Genomic DNA, 24,708 nt, shown 5'->3' with positions numbered 1-24,708 from the left:
GCTATTGCAATAGTCCTGGTGTGAGGAGATAAAGGCCTGCACCCAGGTAGGGGCAGTGTCAAAGGACAGAAAGGAGTGGTGTGTTCCAGAGATGCTGCAGAAGTGAAATTGATAAGAGATGCTGCAGAGGTGAAACTGACAAGAAATGCTGCAGAGGTGAAACTGACAAGAGATGCTACAGAGGTGAAATGGACCAGAGGTGCTCCAGAGGTGAAATGGACCAGAGATGATGCACAGATGAAACTGACAAGAGATGCTGCAGAGGTGAAATCGACAAGAGACGTTGCAAGAGGTCAAATCTACAGGCCTTGGCACCATATTGGATACGGGGAGTGAGAGAGAGTGAAGAGTCCAGGATGACTCCTAAGTTGAGAGCCTGAGGAACTAGGAGAATGGGGGTGCTCTCTGCAATAACAGGGAAGAGAAGAGGGGAGAGAGTTTAGGGGGAAAGATAATGAGTTCTGTTTTGGACATAACGAATTTAAGGTGCTTACTGGATATCTGGTTCAAGATGTCTGAAAGGCAATTGGAGATGCAAGACTGGAGCTCAGCAGAGATTCTGGGGCAGAAAGGGGAGATTTGAGAATCATCTGAATAGAGATGGTAATTAAATCTGTGAGAACTGATGAGATCCCCAAGTGAAGTAGCACAGAGGGAGAAGAGGCCCAGGACAGAACCCTGAAGGACACCTGTGGTTAGAGGGTGTGACCTGGAGGAGGATCCAGCAAAAGAGACTGAGAAGGAGAGGTCAGAGAGTAAGGAGAACAAGGAGAGACTAGCGACCCAAAAACCTAGAGAGAAGAGAGTATCAAGGAGGACAGAGTGAGCCACAGTGTCCAAGGCTGCAGGGGGTCAAGTAGAATGAAGACTGAGAAAAGGCCATGGACTTGGCCACTAAGAGATTACTGGTCAATCTGGAGAGAGCAGCTTCAGTGCAATGATGAGGTCAGAAGTTTGACTGTAAGGGATTAAGAAGAGTGAAAGGAGAGAAAGTGGAGGTATGCGTAGGTGGTCTTTTCAGCCACTTGCTTCTGCCACAAAGGGCAGAAGAAATATAGGAAAATGTTAGCAGGGACAGAGGGGTCAAATGAGGGCTTTTTTCAGGATAGAGGAGACATGGGCATGTTTGTGGGCAGTAGGGAAGGAGCCAGTAGAGAAGGAGAAAGTGAAAATAAGTGCAGGAGTGGGGATGACAGAGAGGGGTACAAGGTGCAACAGGGTCACCTTAGCAGGTAGAGGGATTAACCTGGGTAAAGAGTGAGGTCACCTCATCACGTGAGACAAGGCTGAAGGAGGGGCAGAAGGAACCTGAGTGATAAATGAGGAAGGGAAGAAGTGGGGAGTTCATGACGAATGGCCTCAGTTTTTCTGTAAAATATAAGACAAGGTTCTCGACAGAAAGAGGAAACAGGGAGGAGAATTGAGGAGGGATGAGAGGGTTTGGGACAGCTGCAGACATCTGTACTGACAAAGGATGGAAAGAACCCATTTTGCAGAGCCTGATGTCAGAAAACTTAAGTAACATTCAGGGAAAAGCGTGCCCCTTGTTTTATGGGAGACCTAGAAGTCGAGAATTCCATGACAGACCCAGACGGAGAGGGGACAGCTAGGTGGCGCGTGGGCAGTGGACAGAGCACCGGCCCTGAAGTCAGGAGGACCTGAGTTCAGATCCGGCCTCAGACCAAATACTTGATACTTACTAGCTGTGTGACCCTGGGCAAGTCACTTAACCCAAATTGCCTTAAAAAAAAAATAAAAAAGAACGGGGAGGGAAGGGAAGGGATATTGACCAGGCTGGGACCAGAATGAGCCACAAGGCAACAGGCCCTGAGGGACCTGGCCAGCAAGCACTGCTGTCCCAGGAGACATAATACCTGCCTCACCCAGTTTTCCACTCATTCTACTGAGTGACTGGTTTCTATGGAAACACATCTCCAATTTGTAACAGAAAAAAAGATCCATCATTATAGAAACCTGCTTTTCAGTCCACTCTGTGCTAACACTGTGTCCTTCACTCAATGTGCCACGTGCCTCAGAGCCACTCAGATCTACCTACTGTCTCAAAGACTAAGCATGGGCATTCACAAGAGGGTGTGCAGACGGAAGGCCTGGTGATCAAACCCACTTTAAACAGCATGAGCAGAGCTCACCTGTTCCCTCGGTCAGTTACCTTTGGTCATAGCTGCTGGAGCTTAATATCCACACGCAGCTGCCGTCTTGAAGGCCTTGCTCTCTGAATGTCTTTCCAAAGTTCTCCCTGGGAATGACTGTCCAGTTCTCTAACTCGAGAATGCGAGAGCCTGTAATGTTCACCAGGAGGATGCCAACAGGGGATGCTAAGGCCGTGAATATGGAGCCAACTTCAGCATTTGAGGGAAACACATGGTGGAGTTCTTCAAATGGCTGCCCGTTTTCTCCATCACTGCTATTTGTCAGCTGAAGGATATTCAAAAGGATGGGAAGAGCGTCCTCACCGACTGGAATCTTGACCCCACCAACCTGGGAAACAAAGTCAAGATGAAGGAGAGTCAGACCCTAACTGGCCAAAACAAAGTCTAATACAGTGAAAGTTTATGAGTGGCAATGAAAATGTTATTCTGTTGTGCCTGGGATAACAAGTCAACAGATCAAGGCTTAAAAATCTCCTGCCACTTCTTTCCTGTTCATCCTCATCTGACCCCTCTGTGAAGATGGAGGCAATGAGTGCCCTCCTCCTCGCTCTCCATGCAGCCAATCTCTCCCTTCAGTTCATCCTGGACGCCCCTGGCGATTGCTTACTCTTCCTGAAATTCCACCTTGCTCTCACACCCCCGTCCCTACCCGGAAGCTTTCAGAGCCTGCCCTCTTTGCTGCCAGACTGAGCCCAAACTCATCAACCTACAACTTAAGGCTCTTCTCAACTGGCCTTTCCAACGTTCCTTTGGTTAGGTCCCAATACCAAACGGGCCCCTCTAGTGGAACAGCCTCCTGAGCCTTTCCCTCTGTCAGCCTCTGGTCAGGCTCTGGCCCCAGCCTGAACGCATTCAATTCCTTCCTACTTAAACCCATCCCACGTGTGAGGCCCCAGGTCCAATCACACCTCTTTTACGAAGGCTTACCCTAAATGGCTAATTACACCCACTTATTGCCTGTACAGTCACTCGGCATGCAATTGTCTACTGCGGTGTTGTGACTTACGTGCCTCCATGTGTCTTATCTCCCCAGTGAGGTGTTAAGCTCCTTCAAGGCATGTAAGGCTGTGTCTTATACTTCTCTGGGAGCCCTCACAAACCCTAATACAGCGCTAGGAACAAAGCAGGTGCTCCAGAAAGCCCTGATGAATGAATTGGCATTTCAAGCTCAACAAATGAAAAGCCGTCATCACAAAACAGTATTTTTCAGTCAAATCATTTTCAAATCGCAGCTCGGAAAGACTAACTAGAAGTCGGGCACTCCATGCCAGGAGAGGGCGGCAGTGCGGCCAAGACTCCTCCAACCTTTTCCCAGTTTCCTAACTTCTAACTCTTCCTGCATGATCAGAACATTCTTTACACCGGCAGCAGGTTATCTTATTGCAATGACATTAAGGTTTAAAGTTACAATAAAGATTTCCTGAAGTAGGTTTTACCTCCATCCCATTCCACACAAAGATGTCTTCCCCATCGGTCATTTCAATTTCATGCAATGTCAGTCCATCTCCTACAAAGATGGGATCACCAGTGAAACCACTTGTCGCCCGCCTCCTCTCAGCACCCAGCCCTTTTCAGAGCATTGGTAACACAAGGGGCACTTGGGAGAGACAAAGGCAATGGATAAGCTTATTTACTTCTCAGCCAGCCGACCGACAACCGGGGTTTAAACCCTGCCTCTGTCTCGGAAAGATGCTGGCTGCCAAGGCTTCCCCCCGCGGCGGGAGGTGTCCAAGAAGTCGAGGGCTGAGATCCCCCAGGACACACTTCTAGCAGAGAAGAAGGGCGCCCGTCCCGAATGGGCACGGCAGCACTGGGGAGCTGGACAGGTCAGTTACACCCACGCTCCTTCTATCTTAGAATCGCTGGAAATGCCATTAAGGGGATTGACTGCTGGATTCCACAGTGAGCAGGGCTTGAGGAGAGTGCAGACAGATGGAAAACAAAGAGTAAAGATGACAGGCAGCATGAAGCTTTGACACAACGTGGGGCTCCCATCCCAGCTCCCCAGCTTGTGGGCAGCCCCTCTGCACACTGAGGGCCAGGGGCAGGGAGGGAAGGGTCCAGAGCACCTCTGTCCAAGGTGCAGCAGGTAGAAGGAAGCACACACGGGAACTCTACATCTTGCTCTCAGCTCTGCCGTGAGCTGAGGGCCACGGTGGGCCAGAAATGAGGGCGCTGGGCAAGCTCTCTCAGCACCTGGACCGAAAAGGCGCCGCCCACATGACCAATGCAAAGTATTGCTCGTGCAAGATGGCAGGAATTAAGCCTGTCTCCTCACTCGGGCAAAGACTCAACGTCCATTTTCCTAACACCCCCCCCGCCGTCCCCAGCAAGGTGGAAGGGAGATCTCACATCTCAGAGAGCACGTTAAGGCAGAGCCTTTCAGATCCCATAAGCCCTTTCTGGGCTCGGCCTGCCTCCAGCCCCCCGCAGCAGGCTCCATCTAAGGGGTGGGGATAGACAGGGAGGCTGGACAGCCAACTCAAGTCCTGGGGGTGCCGAGGACAAGGGGCCTACCTTCGAGGGCTTGGCAAACATGGAGTCCCGCAGGCACGAGCTTGGCAAGGCTGAGCACCAGATCCCCTTCCCAGAATTCCAGGAGCTGGAGATGAAGGAAGAGAGAGCTGCACAAAGTCAGAGACCAGAAACAACTCCAGGCTGACCTGGAGGAGCCCCCCTCGCAGAGTCCTGAGATGGTGGGGGAACCCACCACCTGCTCGGACACTGTCTGAAGGTCTGCTTCGGTAAGCCCCTGGAAATCCTCGGGAAGGCGGAGTCTAGCCTTAGGTGCCTGGCTCCCATGCAGGCACGGTGCCCAGACTCATGGAGCCCTTCCCATTCTCCCAACCAAGGCTAGCCCACGACAAAATGGGCCCTGAGACCACCCAGAAGTGGAGGACAGTTTGCCAAGGAGCGCTGTGTTCAAAAGGTGACACCTCGGGGGTCATTCTTCAAAGGTGCTGGACGAGTACCTGATTGTCAAATGGCATCTGACCTGGAAAAATATTTTTTCCTTCTCCCTACAAATGACAGCAGCCTGGACACAGGGGAAAAGACACAGTCGCTGGGGCAGATGCCTTGGGCTTAAACCTCTGGCTCTACCCTTGCTCCCCATGTGACTGTGGGCAAGTCACTGCTCATCTCTGGGACTCAGTCTCCTCACCTGTAAACTGAAGGGGTTGGAACCGATAAAATTCTGGCACTATTACTAAACACAATGACAGATGGTCCAGACCCATGACTCTACTGGCCTGGCTATTTCCCAGTGAGGAAACCCACTCAACCAATGCAGATCAGCTCTTTCTCTGCTATACGCAATCCCTAAGGGTTCCCTGAGCCTCGAAGGGTTCATGGAGCTGTCAGCTGGCTCACTCAAACATGTCAGGGGTAAGATGTGAGCCCAGGCTTCCTGCCTCCAAGGCTGTCCCTCGATGGACACGTTGACTAAAGAAACAATTAAAGCAAAGGCCAATGAAAGCTGTCTTGAGTCTAACACCTCCGCTGAATCACCACCCGCTTCTAGCAATGTCATCCTCACCAATGAAATAGCCTTAAGGAATAACATGGCACCAGGCTGATCTTCACCTCGGTTAATAAACCGCCCACCGGGAATGTTCCAGCCCCCTAAGGCCAGGCCAGGAGGCACAGCTGGGCCCGGAAAGGGGAGCCAGGCTGGGGCTCAGGGAGGGCTGAGAGGCTCTGGCACATCCACTTCCACTCTCCCCAGACAGGCCACGGCCCTCCCCGGGCCCCAGGCTGAAACAGGAGAAGCAGTCATCAGCATCTGAGCTCGACTTGCAAGCAGGCTCAAGTCCACGCGAATGTACGTTACCTGAAATACCGACTGCCGAAGATCACCTACAGTTTTCCGTTTATCAATGGTCAAGTCCAACATGCAATCTTCTGTTACGGAAGAAGAAGGGTGCAGGGCGCCATCATAAAATTCATAGCAAGGGCCCAGGTGGAGATGCAGGTCGAGGGTGTTGACCACTGAGTCATAGTCTGTCCTGGAAAGCATCACAGCCAGAGAAGGAATCAGTCCTCGAAGACCTTCCACGTCACTCGAACACCAGGAGTCCCTTCCCCCAAAGCTCGAGAACCACGTGCCTCATTGGCTACCACAACCTTCAGGGAACGCCCCGCGAAGGCCCCTCCTCAAGGACCAGCAGCCTGGAGCTGAGCAGAACCCAGCCGGCCAGGAGGCCCACGGCCTGCCCCAGCCTTGGGCAGACTTACCTCCTCTTCTGCAGCTCCCTGTTGGCCTCATGCACCTCCCTCAGCAGGTGACCTGGAACCTTGTACTGTGGGTTGGACTGAGCTGTGAACAAAAGCCCTCGTTAATCTGAGGTCAGCCAAAGGAGAGCAGATTCAGGATGGTGGTCCCAGCCCACGCCCCAAGGGCCACTTCCCAGAGCCGGACCTGCGTCTTTGGGGATCACCCTAATCACTCTGCTCCTCAGGCACAAGGCCTCAATGGGCCGGTCTGTGGGGCCATCTTGAATCACAGGCCAGGTTGCGCGGTGGCCACATCTGGCTCCCTCCCAAGGCTCCACCCGCCCCGTGGCTCCACTATGCCCCTCGGGTACCTGAGGCATGCCCCCGGAGTCTTCCTCTGCGATGGCCCATCACTCAGCAGGGATCGATAGCCCCTCCCACAGGCACCCTCCATCCAGCCAGGCACACAAGTACCATTCCCTATGAACCCAGTTCTCAGTCTATCCCTTCACTAATCAACTGATACATATGTACTCCGTGCCCAACACTCTGCTAGGCAGAGGGGACAAAAAGAAAAAAACAGCCCCTGCCTTCAGGAAGCTTACATTCTACAGGGGAGACGACACAAATGCTTAAAATATAATTACCTACTTCAAACCAGAGGTTCCCTTAGGAGGGTTGACAAGCTAAAACCAGATAGCAAAGACCTCTGGAAGCCTCGAATGTTAGTTCTGTGCTGTGTCTCTCTCCTTGAGAGAGAATGGTGGAACACCACGCTACCCCACTGGCTCACCGGTGGGCAAATCCCTACTTTAATTCAAGAGGGGAGGAGGGAGAAAGAAAGACAGGCCAGGGATGCCTGAAAATTCAGATTCCTGCGACAAAGTTGGGCCATGCCTACAGAGGCCCGTCATGCTTAGCACTCACAGGTTCCTCAAATAAAAACCACTCACTGACCAGACCATACACGCCCAGCATCCTAACGGGAAAGGAGCGGACAGAGCCTGTCTCCATTAGCCCACAGAACGGAAATGCGGAGATCTGCCTTTGGTTTGGTCCTGACCTGTGACCTCATCTAACAAATTCTGGCACTGAACTCCCCCTCCCCTAATACAGGCTAACAACTCCCATATGGCCCGTAGTCTTAATGAGAGGCACTGGGGAAAGACTGTAGCCAACGTTGGCCTCAAAGCCAGAACATGAGGGGTCAGGCCCCACCTCTGCCCCAGGCCATCCACATGCTCCCAGAGCTGTCATTCACTCTCCCAGGAACCCCAGCAGCTCCCTCAGCTGCAAAAGACAGCCCAGGAATAATGACAGTCACAGGTGCACCTACCAGGTGCCAGGCCCTGTGCCACTACGTGCTTTACAGTTCTTACAGCTGATCCTCACAACCACGCTGGGAGGGAAGTGCGATGGGGATCCCCGCTTTACAGAAGAGGAAACTAAGGCAGATAGAGGTTTAGTGACTTGCCCAAAGTCTCCCAGCTAGTCAGTGTGTGAGGCCAGATTTGAACTCAAGTCTTCCTGAGCCCAGGCCCAGCACACTGGGCTCTCTGACACCTCGCCGCAATGGCAGGCAGATTCTCACCGGGGACTTGTCTGACCAGCTGAAGAACTGGCCTGGCGTAGCCACTCTGACATGATTGCACTCCAATCTGTGGGGACTGACCTAGACGCCAGCAGAGACCGTGCCCTGGGTCTCCTGCAGCACCTGGCCCACAGCAGGGAGCTGAGAACCTCTCACCCTCTGGGCCTCCTGCAAGGTCTTCTTCAAAGACCAAAGCTTGGTCTTTCCTGCTCTGGACAGAAGCTGAGAGCAAGAAGCCCGTGCCCCGTACCTTCTGGAGGCCTCTGCAGCTGCATCTTTCGGTAAAACAACATGTAGGCACTCTCTTTTCCCTGGAATTGCTTCTCAATGTCCGCTTCCCGGATGGGTTCCACTTGAGAATCATTTATGTCAAACCAATGAGGGCCTTCAGCGCTGACCTCCGGCCACAGATCCCCAGCAGGCTCTGCTCCAGAAGCCACGAGGCCCTCGCCGTGAGAAGGGGCATCAGGGCCAGGCTGTTTATGCTCAGTCAAGGGCAGCTGTGGAGGGCTGACATCCCTCCTTAGACAGACCTTGCTGGGATTGGAGCTGAGGAGAAACACATCAGAATGGGCGTGCAAAAACTGAAAGGGAAGAAAGAAATAAGGACACCAATTAGCCATGACCTTGGATGATGACCTCACATGGCCACCGGAGGAGTCAGGGACCCCAGAGAGGACCAGACCCAGAGATGGTGCTGGGAGGGCCTGGATGGACCAGGAAGCTGGCAAGGAAGGGCCCCGAGATGTTCAGCCTCATTTTACACACGAGGAGACAGAGTCCGGCAAGGAGGCAGATTCAGACCCCTCCTCCAGACTCTGGGCTGGGGGCCACGTGGCCATCATGCTCTCTTCGGGGCCCTCTGCTCTACCCACTTTAGGGTATTTTAATCAGGTCCATTTTCTCCATCCGCCAAGAGGACAATGTTAGAGACAGTCAGAGTGGGGTCCTGAGCAAGAGGGTGCCCACAAGCCCTCTGGGAATGCAGGAGAGGAAGAAGAAAAGACCATGTGCCCAGAGTGCTGCACTCGGGTCAAACGCGAACCAGAATCTGCCCCAGGGCCCCCTCACAGCCGCAACGGGAAGGGGGAATGCCCTCCACCCCCACCCCCAAGAGCCTGCTGGAGCAAGACAACAGCCCCTGGCCTCGCTTGTGCCCCAAAGTGACTCAAACATGTGGGAGTAGGAGCCATTCGCCAACACACAAACGGAAAAAGGGAACGCACAGGCACTTTGCAAAGGAGGAAATCCAAGCCATCCCCAACCGTAGGAAAGAACACAACAAAAAAATCAGAGGAATGCACACTGAAAGACCCTCTGAGGGGCGGCGGCCTTGGGCCTGCTGGGGAGGCTCGGAGGCTCGGAGGCTTGGAACAAAGAAGAGGCAGCGCTCCGGCGTCCCACGCTACACGTGGAGCACTGCTGAAAAAATGACCTCAGTCATACTGGCATCTCCAAAACGTCGAAGACAAGCCTGCTTCCCTCTGCCCATCTCTGGCCATTTTCGAGGCCCTGGCCAACTGGCCTGTCCTGCCCCCAGCCCAGCACTAGGCCCACTACCCGGTGCCCTCCCAACAGGGTGCACACCACTCTCACATTTCAAGTTTGTCCTCTCTAGCCCTGAGCACAAGGATCAAATCAAGCCCGACTGCTAGCATTTCTGGCAGGGAGGGTCCCACAACTACCCTACGGCCACAAGTCCCCTCCCTGACTCATGATGTCCCTACGTGCAGCCAGCAGGCTGGGGGAGCTGGAGGTCACGGCCCAGGCTGGGGGAGCTGGAGGTCACGGCCCAGACCGGTGGCAGCAGGAGTTAGCTGCCCTGAAGAGCAGCCCTAAAACCCAGCCGCAGGCCTCGCGGAGATCCTCTGGGGGCTGCTCGGCTCTCCCGAGGGAGGCTAACTGTCCCCTCCGGTCCATCCTCCACCTCGCGGTCTAGTGTTGTTCTTAAAATGCAGATCTGATCACATTACCTCCTCGGAACTCCCGTGGCTCCCTATTACCTCCAAGATCAAATACAAAATCCCATTTGGCTTTTAAAGCCCCCTCCTCCCTTTCCAGTCCTCTTTTGCTCTCCCACCTACTCTTCGAACCAGTGACTCTGGCCTCCTGGCTGTTTCCTGAACAAGACACGCTCCACCTCCAGACTCTGGGCATTTTCTTTGGCTGTGCTCCCTGCCTGGAACACTGTTCCTCCTCATCTCCACCTCCCGGCTGCCACCTTCCCCAGGAAGCCTTCCCTGATTTCCCCATATGACAAGTGCCTTTCCTGATTCTCTCCAGTGCATTCTTCCTATGTATGTCTGTACATAGAAGCTGGTGTATTGTCTCAGTCATTAGACTGTAAGCAATTTGAGGGCAAGGTTTGCCTCTCTTTGTATCCCACAGTGCCCAGCACATAGTAGGCACTTAACCAATGTTTACTGATTGGCTGACCTCCTACTAAGTGCACAGCTGGTGCTGATCTGCCTCAGCAGGGGGATGGTCTTAAGTGGTCTGGACAATTCACACTGATGACCATGCCAGGCCGGGACCTCAAGGGAGGCTGAATTTAAGATCGCAGAAGCTGATTCATCTTGTCTAATGGGCCAGAGAAAGTCGGAATCAGATGGAGCCAAAGCCACCCACACAGGCCCCGGAAGTCCTGGTCTGCTTGGTGAAAGTGAGCATTCCTTCCGGGACAGGAACGAAGGCCGGCTGTCCTGCTGGCGGAGGGAGGAGCCGGGCTCGGCCAGAGCGGCCCTCGCTCCGGTTCTGACGGTCAGGGCCGAGAGGACCAGAAGGGTCACCTGGGCGGGTGGGGCGATGGTTACCTTCAGCAGGGACCCATGCTGCTTCCGATACTTCTTGTTCCAGGATATTTCTATGCTGGCCAAGAGCTTCTGACCCAGCTGGTCCACAGGAATCAGCTTATTTTCCTCCTTCAGAAAGAGAGATTAAAACGCATGAGAACAAATGTGCACAAATGAAGCCCAGGAGCACAAGGGGGAAGACGCACGCTGAGAAGCGGGGAGGTGCCCACGTTCAATTCGCTCATCAACACTTGGTGCCCAAGCAACGAGCCAAGGGGCTCCTGCCCTCAAGGAGGCTACATCCCAGGACCGTGACCAAAGCTCAACCACCTGCCAACCACCTGCCTTCCCCTCGCAGTTCAAAGGCTCCAGGAGAAAGCCGGGTCGTGGGGCCGAGCTGACCACACGCTCTGTGACTGGGGGATCGTGTGAGCATCCTCACTGTGCCCCACCCTAAGTTGACAAGGCTGACAGAACTGGGCCCCGAGAGGACGTGACCACCGGGCCCTTGACTCAATGTGTCCCTAATGGCTCCGTCTCCACGACCCGGTTTCTGGGGAAAGCAGAACCCACAAGCCATCCAGGGCATCCAGCCAACAGCACCGCCACCATCCCCTGGCTAACCCACTCTCTCACCCTGCCCTTCCTTCCTCCAGCCAGCTCCGAGTGGCCTGAGAGCAGGGTGACTGCCCCCGACACCTCTGCTTGGCAGCCCCCAAGGGTTCCCCAGCTCCGAACCATCACAGGCTCTTCCCTCACCCAGGAAGTTGTGAAACACTATCGCCCCCTGAGGCAGGACGAGTGTAACTGCTTCCCAAATCCTCTCCCTGGCTCCCCTGTCAGGGTCGCCTGCTCTCATCTCTCTAACCATCAATACCCTGCCAACTCCCCAAGGCCTAGGCTCCAAAAGGTGAGGCTCGCAGGCCCTCCCAATTCCTTTCTGGATCCTGCTTGCCCTCACTGTCCTCCCCGGCTGAGGGGCCCTGGGCTTCTCTCTGAGCCTCTCTGAGCCTCCACATCCTCATCACACAGCACTGACTCACCCACCTCCCAGATGAGAGCCTGTCTGCCGGCCTCAAAGCGCTTCACGAACGCTGGCTAGTACAGGCCATGCAGCAGCCTACTACCGACGTGCCAGGCACCGTACTGGGTGCCCAGGATGCCAAGGGAAAGGCAGTCTCAGCCCTCCGGCTGGAGCCAAGGGGCCACCTCCTCCATGAGGCCTGCTCAAGCCCCCCCGCTGAAGGAGTCCGTGCCCCTGCCCCCTCCTCCAACGTGGTACCGGGACATCACACACTCCCACACAGGCTGATGGAGCGCTCCTGGAAGGCAGGGCCATGTCTGGCCCTCCTTGCCACGCTGCCACCCAGCGTGGTGCTAGGCACACAGGAAGCCTCTCCTTCTCTAGTGGAGTTTCCCTGATGAGAACTCAACCCTGAAGCAATACCAGGTGTCTGCTAACTGAACATCATATGAAGGCAAACTCCAGGGCCGGCTTCCCTGAGGCCTGCATGCCTGCCGTCCAGACGCAGACCTGGCCCAGCGTGAGAGGCTGGGGGAGGGGGACCCACCCTCCTGAAGCCCAACCCCCAGGGGAGAGAAGGAAGAATTCAAGGCACAACATACCTGTGACAAGATATTTTTGAGGACCGTCAATGGATTGTCGGTTTCTTGTACACGCGGAAGGTCCTTCAAACTCTCGGCCTTTGCAACTGACTCAGACTCGTCTTCCTGGTGAAAACAAACACATCCTGGTCAATGGCACCAATACTGTTAGGAGACTAGGATGGCCAGGAACAAAGGCCCAGGGGGACTGGACGAGGGGCTTCCCAAGGTCTCGAGGCCATCTGACAAGCAAGGAATTGGATGCAGCTGTTCCATCAAGGGTCAAAGCTTTTTTCACTTTCTCGATAAACATGTCATCCCTCCAAGTGGGGAGATCTGAGAGCACATCTTAACTGAGAGGCTCGAAACCATTCCTCAAGGCCAATGAGAATCACAAGAAAGAACACTGGCCCATCACGGTGTATCTGCTGTTGCTTCTAAGCCAGCCACTGTCACGGGCACCTTCCGAACTGAGAAAAGGCGCCAGCCCGGGTCCTGAGGACACCAAAAGGAAGGGGTACAAGGTAAGAGGGGCAGGAAAAAGGGCCCACGGACTTCACAGGGCAGGCCACGTGACGCCTTCCCTCTGGTGATGATTTCTTATTTGGCCTACCGGTGCCTACTGGTTTGGAGCTTGTCTCCCTCATTAGACTGGCAGCTCCCCAAGGGCAGGACCTGCCATCTGCCTTTCTTTGCATCCCCAACAATCAGCACAATGCCCAGCACCACACTATCTTCTCAGACATCTTCTCAGACATGTCGGCCGTCCCTTCCCTCTTACAAGTAGCCTGGAGTGATTATGGGTGCTTGTGTGGGTCGTAAGAGCTCAGTTTGGATTTTAAGTGACGAACCTGCAGGTGAGCTTCCAAAAGAGATCAATGCCTCTACACATTCTACTGTCTCAGGAAGGGTCCCAGACACATTGGAATGATCTCTAGGGGCCTCGGTCCACGAGGTCTGGCTGGGCAAGCAGAGAAGGAGCAGCCAGGCCAGAAGGGTTCTCTCATGCCCAGCACCGAGGTCCACGTGACTCTGAGGCCCGTCCAAGTAGTCCATCCCTCTGATGGGCCTCCTGATCAGGCAGGTGGTGAATCACAAGGTGACCAGTTTGAGGCACAAGCACTTGAAAAGGTCCCGCCGGTCTCTCCCCAGCCAGATGGGAGGCAGCAGGGAGAGGGCTGCCCTTAGAGCCGGCTTCCGAGCTCCATAAAATCGGGGGTGGGGGGCTCACGGGTTGCTGAGGCCCTTTCAGCTCTGACTCCATCTAGAAACCCACAGCCAGCTGTGTGATTAGGATTAAGTCACTGAACCTCCAGTCCTCATTGAGAAAATGCAAAAATGACCTCTGCAGGGCTGGGATAAGAGCCCCTCGCAAATTTGCAAAGCTACCCAAGCTGAGATACACCCCAGCCCCAGCCCATGCTGAAACTGGCCAAGTGCAAAGACAGAGGTTCAAACCAAATCCATCAAGTCACAAACGTCTTCACCTGCCACGTCTGCAGCCCGGCCCCAGCCCACCTCTCCAACTATCTCCACAACACCAGCCTCTCCTGTCATCGGCTTCAGACATTTCACACTCACTCCCTTCCTCCTACCCACTTTCCAGGAGTCATCAGGCGGGGTCATCCTCACTGGTCACGGTCATTCTCACTAATCATGATCATCTTCCTCAGAGGGTCTTTCTCATCAGTCAGGGTCACCCTCATCAGTAGCGGTCGTGGTCATCCTCATCAGTCTCATCCTCATTGGTCACAGTCACGGTCATCCTCATTGGTTAAGGTCACTGTGCTCACGGGCTAAGGTCACCATCCTCATCAGGTGGGGTCATCCTCAACAGAGCCCTTCCTGCCCCCACCTACCCCCGTTTCCCAGCCTGGCTCTGAAAATACAAATCAAATCAGTCCTGCCAGGACACTCATCCCTGGCTATCACTCTTTTAGAATAGAAACACCCCAAAGCTTGGGACAGTACATTCTCCACACTGGAAACAGACCCCTACCTTAACAAAGAGTTAAAAACTCAAATAATTGGCTGGGATCATGAACAAACAAAGGTGCAAAAAAGTCAGACCATAGAATCCTTCTTTGGTGACAAAGAAGATCAAAACATGCAACCAGAAGAAGGCAATGAAGTCAAAGCTCCTACATCGAAAGCCTCCAAGAAAAATATGAATCAGTCCCAGGCCTTGGAAGAGCTCAAAAAGGATTTTGAGAAATGAGTAAGAGACGTAGAGGAAAAACTGGGAAGAGAAATGAGAGCGATGCAAGAAAATCATGAAAAACAAGTCAACAGCTTGCTAAAGGAGACCCCAAAAAATAAAGGAAGAAAATAACACCTTAAAAAATAGCCTAACCCAAAATGGCAAAAGAGGTTCAAAAAGCCAATGATGAGAAGAATGCCTTAAAAAGTAAAATTTGCCAAATGGAAAAGGAAGTCCAAAAGCTTACTAAAGAAAATACTTCCTCAAAAATTAGAATGGAGCAATTGGAAGCTAGAGACTTTATGAGAAATCAAGACACTGTAAATCAAATCCAAAAGAATGAAAAAAAAACAGAAAACAATGTGAAATATCTCATCAGAAAAACAACTGACCTGGAAAGCAGATCCAGGAGACAGAATTTAAAAATTATTGGACTATCTGAAAGCCCTGATCAAAAAAAGAGCCTAGACATCATCTTTCAAGAAATTATCAAGGAAAACTGCCCTGATATTTTAGAACCAGAGGGCAAAATAGAAATTGAAAGAATCCACTGATCACCTCTTGAATGAGATCCCCAAAGGAAAACTCCTAGGAATATTGCAGCCAAATTCCAGAGTTCCCAGGTCAAGGAGAAAATATTGCAAGCAGCCAGAAAGAAACAACTCAAGTATTGTGGAAACACAATCAGGATAACACAAGGTTTAGCAATTTCTATATTAAGGGACCGGAGGGCATGGAATATAATATTCCAGAGGGCAAAGGGTATAGGATTACAATCAAGAATCACCTACCCAGCAAGACTGAGTATAATCCTTTAGGGGAAAAAATAGTCATTCAGTGAAATAGGGGACTTTCAAGTATTCTTGATGAAAAGACCAGAGCTGAATAGAAAATGTGACTTTCAAATACAAGACTCAAGGGAAACATGAAGAAGTAAACAGGAAAGAGAAATCATAAGAGACTTATTTTAAGGTTGAACTGTTTACATTCCTGCATGGACAGATGATATTCGTAACTCATGAGACCTTTGTCAGTATTAGGGTAGTTGGAGAGAAAAAATTATATGTATGTATATATAGACACATAGAAACACAGGGCACAGGGTGAGTTGAAGATGAAGGGGTGATATATGGAGAATAAATTTAAGGGGTGAGAGGATTTACTGGGAGAAAGAGAAAGGGAGAGAGAGGGAATAAATTTAAGGGGTGAGAGGATTTACTGGGAGAAAGAGAGAGAATGGGGTAAATTATCTCACATAAAACAGACAAGAAAAGGCTTTTTTTCAGTGGGGGGGAAGTGGGGGAGGTGAGAAGGAATGAGTGAATCTTATTCTCATAGGATTTGGCTTAAGGAGGGAATAACATACACACTCAATTGGGTATGGAAATCTATCTTACCCTATAGGAAAATGGGGGGGAGAGGGGACAAGAGAGCAGGGGGATGATAGAGGGGAGGGAGTAATCAGAAGTAAACACTTCTGAGGAGGAACAGGGTCAAAAGAAAGAATAGAATAAATGAGGGGTGGGATAGAATGAAGGGAAATATACTTAGTTTTTTACAACATCACTACTATGGAAGTGTTTTGCATGACTATACATGTATAACCTGTATTGAGTTGCTTACCTTTTCAATGAGGGTGGGTGGGGAGGGAGGAAGGGAGAAAATTTGGAACCCAAGGTTTTAAAAACACATGTTAAAAACTGTGCTCACATGCAACTGGGAATTAAGAAATACAGGAAATGAGTACATAAATCTATCCTCCCCTACAGGAAAACAGAAGGGGAAGGGGATGAGAGAAGGGGGGGAAGAGATAGAAGGGAGGACAGATTAGGGGAAGGGGTAATCAGAATGCACACCATCATGGGGGGGGGGGGAAGGGAGAGATGGGGAGAAAATTTGGAACTCAAAATCTTGTGGAAGTGAATGTTGACAACTAAAAATAAATAAATTTTTAAAAAAAGAAAAAGAAATGACAGCAACAGCAATAAGAGAAGAAATTGAAGAAATCAGAAGTGTCAATGAATCAATAAAGCTATCTCTTTTGCTGATGATATAATGATATACTTGGAAAGTCCTAGAGATTTAACTGAAAAACTAGTTGAAACAATTAATAATTTTAGCAAAGTAGCAGGATATAAAATAAACTCACATAAATCATCAGCAGTTGTATATATCACCAAAAAAACGCTGCATGAAGAGATAGTAAGAAATACCCCACTTAAAATAACCATAGACAGTATAACATTCCTAGGAGCATACCTACCAGGATAAACCCAGGAACTACATGAACATAATCATAAAACACTTTTTCTACAAATAAAATCAGATTTAAATAATTGAAGAAAGATTAATTGTTCATGGGCGGGCAGAGACAATAATATAATAAAAATGATAACTCTACTTAAACTAATTTACTTATTCAATACCATCCCAATTAAATTACCAAAAAATTATTTTACTGAGCTAGAAAAAATAACAAAAGGTCAAGAATATCAAAGGAATTAATAAAAAAAAAAATATAAAGGAAGGAGGTTTAACAGTACCAAATCTTAAACTACATTATAAACTAGTAATTATCAAAAATATCTGATACTGGCTAAGAAATAGAATGGTGGATCAGTAGAACAGAGTAGACATACAATACACAGTAGTAACCTTGTGTTTGAAAAATGTAAAAATTTAAGCTTTGGGAATAAGAATTCACTATTTGGGAAAGCTGGAAAATAGACTGGCAGAAATTGCTTATCAACCAATATCTTACACCATCTACCAAGATAAGGTCAAAATGGACACATGACCTAGATAAAAAGGGAGTTATCATAAGTAAATTAGGAGGACATGGAACGTATTACTTATCAGACTTACGGATAGGAGAAGAATTTTTAGAGAGCATTGTGAGATGTAAAATGGATAATTTTTATTACATTAAATTAAAAAGGGTTTGTACAAACAAAAATCACGTAGCCAACGTAGAAGGAAATCAGAAAATTGGGGGAAAAAATTTTAAAGTCAGTTTCTCGGATAAAGGTCTCATATCTCAAATATATAAGGACCTTTGTCAAATCTATAAGAATATGAGTCATTCACCAACTGATAAATGGTCAAAGGATATGAACAGGCAATTTTTCAATAAAGGAATCAAAAATACACATACATATATAATCAAATGAAAAACTTTTCTAAATCATTATTGACTAGAAAAATGTAACAACTCTGAGACATCATTTCATACCTATCAGATCGACTAAGATGATAGAAGAAAACAACAAATATTGAAGGGGATATGGAAAATTGGGACACTAATACATCATTGGTGGAACTGTGAACTGACCAACCATTTTGGAGAATGATCCAGAACAATGCCCAAAGAGCTATAAAACAGTATACACCTTTGCCCTGGCAATGCCATTATTAGGTCTGTTTCCCAAAAAGATAAAAAGGAAAGAACCCATACGTCCTAAAATGTTTACAGCAGCTCTCTTTGGAGTGGCAAAGAACCAGAAACTGCAGGGATGCCCGTCAACTGGGGAATGGTTGAACCAGCTGTGGTACGTAATTGTGATGGAATATTACTGTGCTATGGGAAATGATGAGCAGGTTGATTTTAGAAAAACACGGAAGAATTCACATGAAATAATAAAAGTGACATTAGCAGAACCAAGAGAATGTTGAATACATTAACAGCAATACTGATGAAAGAATAACTGTGAACAATCACATCATTCTGAGTATTATATATACTCAAATCAACTACAAAGGCCCTATGAAGGAAGATGCTATCCACCTCCAGGGAAAGAACTGTTAGATAGAAGTACACATGGTATATGGTTTTACGCATGTGTGTATGTATATATAAAAATCTGTGTCTATACTGTGGGATGGGGAGGGAGGGAGACAGTTTGGAACTTAAAAAGAATGTAACAAAAAACACAATTAAAAAAAGAGAGAGTCCCAAGAGTGTGTGGGGGCAATAAGGGGGTAGCAGAAAAGACAAAAACAGCCCCCCAAAGATGGCAGGCAGCAGCGCAAAGAGAGATGCGAGTGCTGCCGCATCGTTCAGCCAACACTAGGCATGGCCCCCATGTTTGGCCCAAGGCTTCCTGGAGGAAGCAACAAGGACAGAGCCTGCGAGGGCTGGAGAAGAGAAGCCTGGCCAGGGCCAAAAAGGGGATGCTCAGCCTTGCCTCAGAAATGCATGGTGTCCTACAAGAGAACCCCGACCAGGCAGGAGCCTTCTGGTCCTTGGGGGCAGTCTTTCCCATCACTCTGCTCGCATGCGCCATTCCCTGCCCTTTCTTCCTTCTCATCACTCAAGGGACGATTACAGGGCACCGTGAAAGGTAATGTTGTCTCTTGGGTGTTGCAGGTACCTGGCCTGCCTCCTCAGCTACCTTGCCAAGAACTGATTCTATTTCTTTCACGAGCCCAAGTGCATACAGACACAGTCTACACACAGTAAAGGCTCACTACCTCCCCCCATGAGGAGACCTTTGGAAACAACTGACAGATCGTCGGGGGCCCATGCCCACACTCACCTCAAACTGCCAGTTTCCCAACTGGTCAACATCTTTAATATACACGTGGTAATGTCCTCCATAGCAGCCGCCTTTGTGTATAATAACAGAGAAGAGGTCATACACATACTCTGAGTCATCCAACTCAGTCTAAAAGGAAAAGATGGAAACTGCGTCAGTTGTCATCGGTGAGAACCTGAGCAAAGGAGACGACACGGAACCCCAGGGTTCCACGAGGGGCTGCTGACCATTTAAAAACAAACTTCAGTTACAAAACTGTCAGTGGCTTGATCAGGCACAGATGGCAGCGCACCAGCCAATACTTCTTCCAGGCCTCTAGTGGGCGCCACCGTGCACAGAACGTGGGGTCTGGAGTCCGGAAGACAAGTTCAAATGCAGCCTCTGACACTTATGAGCAGGGTGACCGTGGCCAAGTGACGTCACCTATTTGCCTCAGCTGCCTCAACGGTACAATAGCACCCCCCTCCCAGGGTTGCTGAGGATAAAATGAGACCCTATTTGTACAGTGCTTTGCACACCTCAAACGTCAGCTATTTATCATGGTCCTTATTCCCTCTGAGAAGGTCTATCCTAATACAGGCTCCAAACTATGCCAAGATCTTATTTTGACACCCTAGGCTGAGTTCTGATGAGACCCCACACCCCACCAAGGATCCTGCTACGCCTCCTTTCCTGGAGACTTCGGAGAAAGGGACAAAGTCCTCACACGCCCCCGGAGAAAGCACGAGGGAGGGAGCTCTGCTCGCCCTTTGCCCTTCCCCAGCTCAGAGCCCAAGGTCAGGTGCTCAGCAGCCAGGTCCTAGGTTCACAGGATGGACTTTGTAGTTCCCCCACGGGAGGAGAAGCACACTTCACAAAGCTCTTCCTTTGTTGGATGAGGAGGGGGGGTGAGACTCACTGGGAGGCGAGGGCCACTCTGTCACAGCAAGGGGCCTCAGAGGCCAACAAGCCCGGCCTGGGCCTGAGCCAGGACGGCTCCTCACCTTCTTTGGGTCATGGCCCCCTTAGCCACCAGGTGCAGTCTGTGGACTCCTTTCCAGAATCACACTGTAAACTAATGGAGAGAAGGGCTATACTTCAGCAGAGATGAGTATTAACCAAGCTGTCACTCTGACAAGTCCATGGACCCCCAGGGTAGGCACCCCTTATCCGGATCATCTCCACCAAGTGCTCATCCTACCTTCATTCACAGACCTCAGACCCTTGAAAGTCACCCCACCCCTCCAGGGCAGGCAGGCCCTTCAATTTATTTCTCTTTATTTTTTGAAAGTATTTACCCAAATGAAGAAATTAAAGCTACCTATAATCATATGAAAACATGCTATGAATCACTACTAATTAGAGAAATGCAAATTAAAACCACCTCACACCTATCAGATTAGCTAATATGACAGAAAAGGAAAACGATAAATGTTGGAGAGGATGTGGAAAAAGTGGAACACTAATGCATTGTTGGTGGAGTTGTGAACTAATCCAACCATCCTGGAGAGCAATTTGGAACTATGCCCAAAGGGCTATAAAGCTATGCATACTCTTGGATTCAGCAACACCACTACTAGGTCCATACCCCAAAGAGAGCAAAAGAAAAGGACCCACATGTACAGCAATATTTATAGCAGCTCTCTTTGTGGTGGCAAAGAACTGGAAATTGAGGGGATGCCCATCCACTGGAGATGGTTAAAGAAGCTGTGGTATGTGATTGTAATGGAATACTATTGCTCCACAAGAAACGAGGGGCAGGCAGATTTCAGAAAAACCTGGAAAGAACTGATGCTGAGTGAAGTGAGTAGAACCAGGAGAACATTGTACACAGCAACAGCAACACTGCAACGACCAACTATGAATGACTTAGCTCTTCTCAGCAATACAACGATCCAAGACAATTCCAAAAGACTCATGATGGAAAATGCTGTCCACCTCCAGAGAAAGAACTATGGAGTGTGAATGCAGATGGAAGCATACTGTTGTCACTTTTCGTTTTTTATTTCTTCTTTTTCATGGTTTTCCCATTTTGTTCTGATTCTTCTTTCACAACATGACTAATGTGGAAATGTTTAACATGATTGTACACGTATAGCCCATATCGGACCACTTGCTGTCTTGGGAAGGGGGGGAGGGAGAAAAATCTGGAACTCAAAATCTTACAAAAGTGAATGTTGAAAACTATCTTTACATGTAATTGGAAAAAAACAAAATACTATTAAAGCAAAAAAAAAGTATTTGCCCAAGAAGTTTAGAGAAAGATTTAATTTCAAGTGGAAAGTATTTTTTCAAATGAATTTGGCTGAACATGAAGAGAAGGTGCAGAAACAATTGAGGTAGAATGTGGATGGCTGAGGCTGGAGAACTTGGAATTTGGAGGACAAGGACAGCAGGCCTCCACTAAGCCAAGTTCCCTGATCCTTCCCAAATAACAGCTGAGGCCTATTTCCTGAGATGAAGGCAGAGATGTAGACATGACGAGAGTCAAATCTCACGCCCAGACGTGGGAAAGCACGGAAGCCAGCTCACCAGTAAGAACGTGATGACAACTGACTTTTATCCAGTTCTTTAAGGCTGGGAATGCACTTCTAGGGTCTCTCCCTGGGTCCTCACATTATTGCTGTGGGTGAGGTGCATCTGCAATGCCCATTTTACAGATAAGGCAGCTGAAGCAGATCAGGTGAAGAACCTGCCTGGGGTCACCCAACCAGGAAGTGTGGTCCCATTCAAACTCCAGGCCTTCCCCAATCCAAGTTCAGCTTTCCCTCCACGGTACCACTTACCTGCCTAGACTTGGAGGGAAGAAGACTGCAGCTCCCTGAGGGACATTTTGGGGCTGCTAAGGGGTCTCTGAAGTAAATGCTGCACAGTCCCCGCTATGGCCTGCAAACCCTCCTAACCCGGAACCCGACTGGGCTAACGTGCAATGGTGGAGGGTAGGGGGGACCTTGACCGAGGGCCCTGAATGCCGATTTAAGTAGGTTGGGCCCCATCAGGACGAGAAGCACACTGACCCTGGGAACGAGACGTCACCACTGAGCCACCCCAGAAGCGCGCACTTGGTCACGTCCCACCCAGAGGGGCGATGAGGAAACAAGCCAACAGGAGGGCGCCGACCTGCTCACAGAAGGGCTTCAGGTCCATCCGCAGAGGGAACGTGTAGCAGCCCGTCTCCTTGTAGCGCTCACACTTGGCAAAATCAAAATTAAATCTCAGCAACGAAATTGTCAGAAAAGGAGGCAGCTTCCGCAGCCGGGCTGACTGTGGAGACAAGACCAGCGTCGTGAGGACAGGCGAGGAGTGGCGCAGGTCTGCACACACCCATACACTCAAGGACGCACACATGCTCATGGCAGGTACCCGTGAGGGCTGCAGACAACGTCCAAGGCCGTGGGAAAGCCACAGACTGAAAGGACACGTGACTGACACAAAGTGACCCCCAGAAGAGCCTCCGTACCTCTGTCCATCCTCTGGCCCCCTCAGCCTCTCCCCTTAGCCTCTGCCCTTGTTCCTTTGGGGGATCCAGGACCGCAGGCCAGCCGCCCTCCTCCACACTGCCCTGTCCACATCCCAGCCAGGGATGGGCAACTGCCCACTCACAGCCCCCGAGGGTCCTGCACGTTCACTGGATGGCTTCTCCACGGTCACCCTCAGACACAACGGTGCCCCGCGGTTCGTGGGCATATGGGAGGAGGATAGTCCCAGACATAGATGGTCCCACCCCTCCCATTACTCAGAGGAGGGCTGAGGCCCACAGCAGAGGCCACGGACTCAAACCCAGCTGGGTGTTAAGCTGTGGTGAGGGAGGGAAGGGGAGTCTCAGGGGTGGTCAGCAGACCAGTCCATCAGATTCTCCTTTGAGGTGCCCAGGCGCCATGTCAGAGCGCTAAGGACATCGCCCGGACAGCCCGTCCTCCCTGGGCAACCCTAGATGGACCCACAGAGAGGAAATGCATCGGGGCAGGCAAAGGAAGCCTCCTACAGCAGTGAAAGCAGAAGAAACCAACAGCCCGTTTCCCCAATTCAGCCAGACAAGCTCTGGGGTCCTGCCGCCTTGAATCAATGTGTGACCCTGGGCAGGTCACTTCACCCTTGCCTGCCTCATTTTCCTCCTCTGTAAAATGGGAAAACACCTGCAGAGTCCTTCCTCAGCCCAGTGCCCGGCACACAGCAGGAGCTCAGTCGATGCTCCCTCCCTCACCTTGGTGGCACTGACGAGCCTGTTGCACGTTCCACAGTGATACAGGTTCTCTGCATCGAAGAATTCCTCGTCCACGTATGCGCTCCAAAGAGCTTCCTCGAGGCCAGACAGGTTTTTGACGGCAACCGTCAAGTCCAAGAAGTCCTCCTGTCGCTCAGAGAAAGACAAAAGTCTGTGAGGGGCGCTGGACCAGGAGGCCCGCTGCCTGCAGCCACACAAGGCCAGAGACAAATGATGAGGCCACGAGGCCGTAAGGAGCTTGTCATCTCGGGAGATGGCCTAGAAAGAACTCCTCATTGGACAGGAGAGGAAGTCAAGGCTCCGAGGTCAAAGGGACTGGCCCCAGGTCACACCACACCGGCCAATAAGTGCCTGAGGCGAGATTAGAACCCAGGTCCCCATGACTTTGACCCCCTGGGCCACACGGCTTCTCTTACATGCCTCACCCAGGGCTACAAAGCAGACAGTCCCTGCTACCAGACACATCACCCATCACTCCATCCCCTGCCACTGTGGCAGGGGTCGGTCCACCTGCCCCTTGAAGGGCATACCCTATTCTGCACCTGTGCCCCACCCCCTCCACCCCACCCACCTGAGAGGACAGATGGCTTCCCGAGAGATTCACCAGGACCAAGACGGCTGGTCAGCAACTCCTGGAGTGAAGGGGGGTCAGCACTCTGACTCCCAGAAGCCCTATCAGGTCACTCCTCCATCAGGACCCCCACCTTCCTTCTCCACGGGCCTGCGGCCCCTCAAGAAGCAGTGATTTCTGACCCTTTGCCCAGCCCTGCCCAAAGAGACTCCTTTTGGTGTCCTCAGGTGCCAGGGCCTCGGCCAGGACCCACCTGCCGCTCACTGACGTTCTCACACTCCTTGCACATGATGTGGTTCACGATGGTGCCGTGGTAGAGGCGGTTAATGAGGTCGTGGCCAGAGGTGCCCACCAGGGAGCTCTCCAGCGCACTGAAGAGAATTCGGTTCAGTTCCTGGACATCATGCTGCCTCATCTCCTGCAATACCAGGACAGTCACAAAGTCACTGGCCCGCTCCTCATTTCCACCAAAGACGAAGCCACGGAGAGCTGCCTGTGCACCCACAACACCCACCTCTCACGCTGGGGTTTCTCTAATGGAGAGAGCAGAACTGGAAAACACTTGTCACCAATCGGACAACTGAGGAGAAATCCCAGGAAAACGGGAAAGAATTCTGATTTTCCTGTATACCAACCAGCAGGAGGCTAACAGAGCGCATGCAGGGGAGGGCCTTAGACAACCTGCTTTAATGAACTTGTCATCTGGTAACCAAGTGCAAGTGGGAGAGGGCTTTAGGGGACTTGCTTTAATGAACTAGTCATCTGGTAACAAAGTATATGTGGGAGCAGGCCTTAGGGGACCTGCTTTAATGAAATTGTCATCT

At 50.7% G+C, this 24,708-nt stretch overlaps 1 protein-coding gene across 4 annotated transcripts in view; it reads right to left on the bottom strand.

The window, feature by feature from the left end:
- LOC114027969 (ubiquitin carboxyl-terminal hydrolase 40-like) overlaps nucleotides 1-24,708 on the bottom strand; it is a 66,159-nt gene that overhangs the window by 31,564 nt on the left and 9,887 nt on the right. For all 4 annotated transcript variants that reach the window (XM_027842121.1, XM_027842113.1, XM_027842130.1 and 1 more), the window contains 12 exons: nucleotides 24,138-24,302; nucleotides 23,293-23,439; nucleotides 22,209-22,352; nucleotides 19,110-19,238; nucleotides 12,396-12,500; nucleotides 10,791-10,898; nucleotides 8,228-8,561; nucleotides 6,408-6,489; nucleotides 6,004-6,178; nucleotides 4,689-4,773; nucleotides 3,608-3,678; nucleotides 2,171-2,499 (listed from right to left, as the gene is read on the bottom strand). In XM_027842121.1, the coding sequence (XP_027697922.1) occupies nucleotides 2,171-2,499; nucleotides 3,608-3,678; nucleotides 4,689-4,773; nucleotides 6,004-6,178; nucleotides 6,408-6,489; nucleotides 8,228-8,561; nucleotides 10,791-10,898; nucleotides 12,396-12,500; nucleotides 19,110-19,238; nucleotides 22,209-22,352; nucleotides 23,293-23,439; nucleotides 24,138-24,302 (1,874 nt within the window). The remainder of the gene's footprint in view (nucleotides 1-2,170; nucleotides 2,500-3,607; nucleotides 3,679-4,688; nucleotides 4,774-6,003; nucleotides 6,179-6,407; nucleotides 6,490-8,227; nucleotides 8,562-10,790; nucleotides 10,899-12,395; nucleotides 12,501-19,109; nucleotides 19,239-22,208; nucleotides 22,353-23,292; nucleotides 23,440-24,137; nucleotides 24,303-24,708) is intronic.

The sequence above is a fragment of the Vombatus ursinus genome, unplaced genomic scaffold (genome assembly GCF_900497805.2).
Source record: "Vombatus ursinus unplaced genomic scaffold, bare-nosed wombat genome assembly UNPS02004833.1, whole genome shotgun sequence".
NCBI lineage: Eukaryota > Metazoa > Chordata > Mammalia > Diprotodontia > Vombatidae > Vombatus > Vombatus ursinus.
The sequence above is the reverse complement of the archived record's forward strand: the minus strand, read 5'-3'. Positions and strand labels throughout refer to the sequence as shown.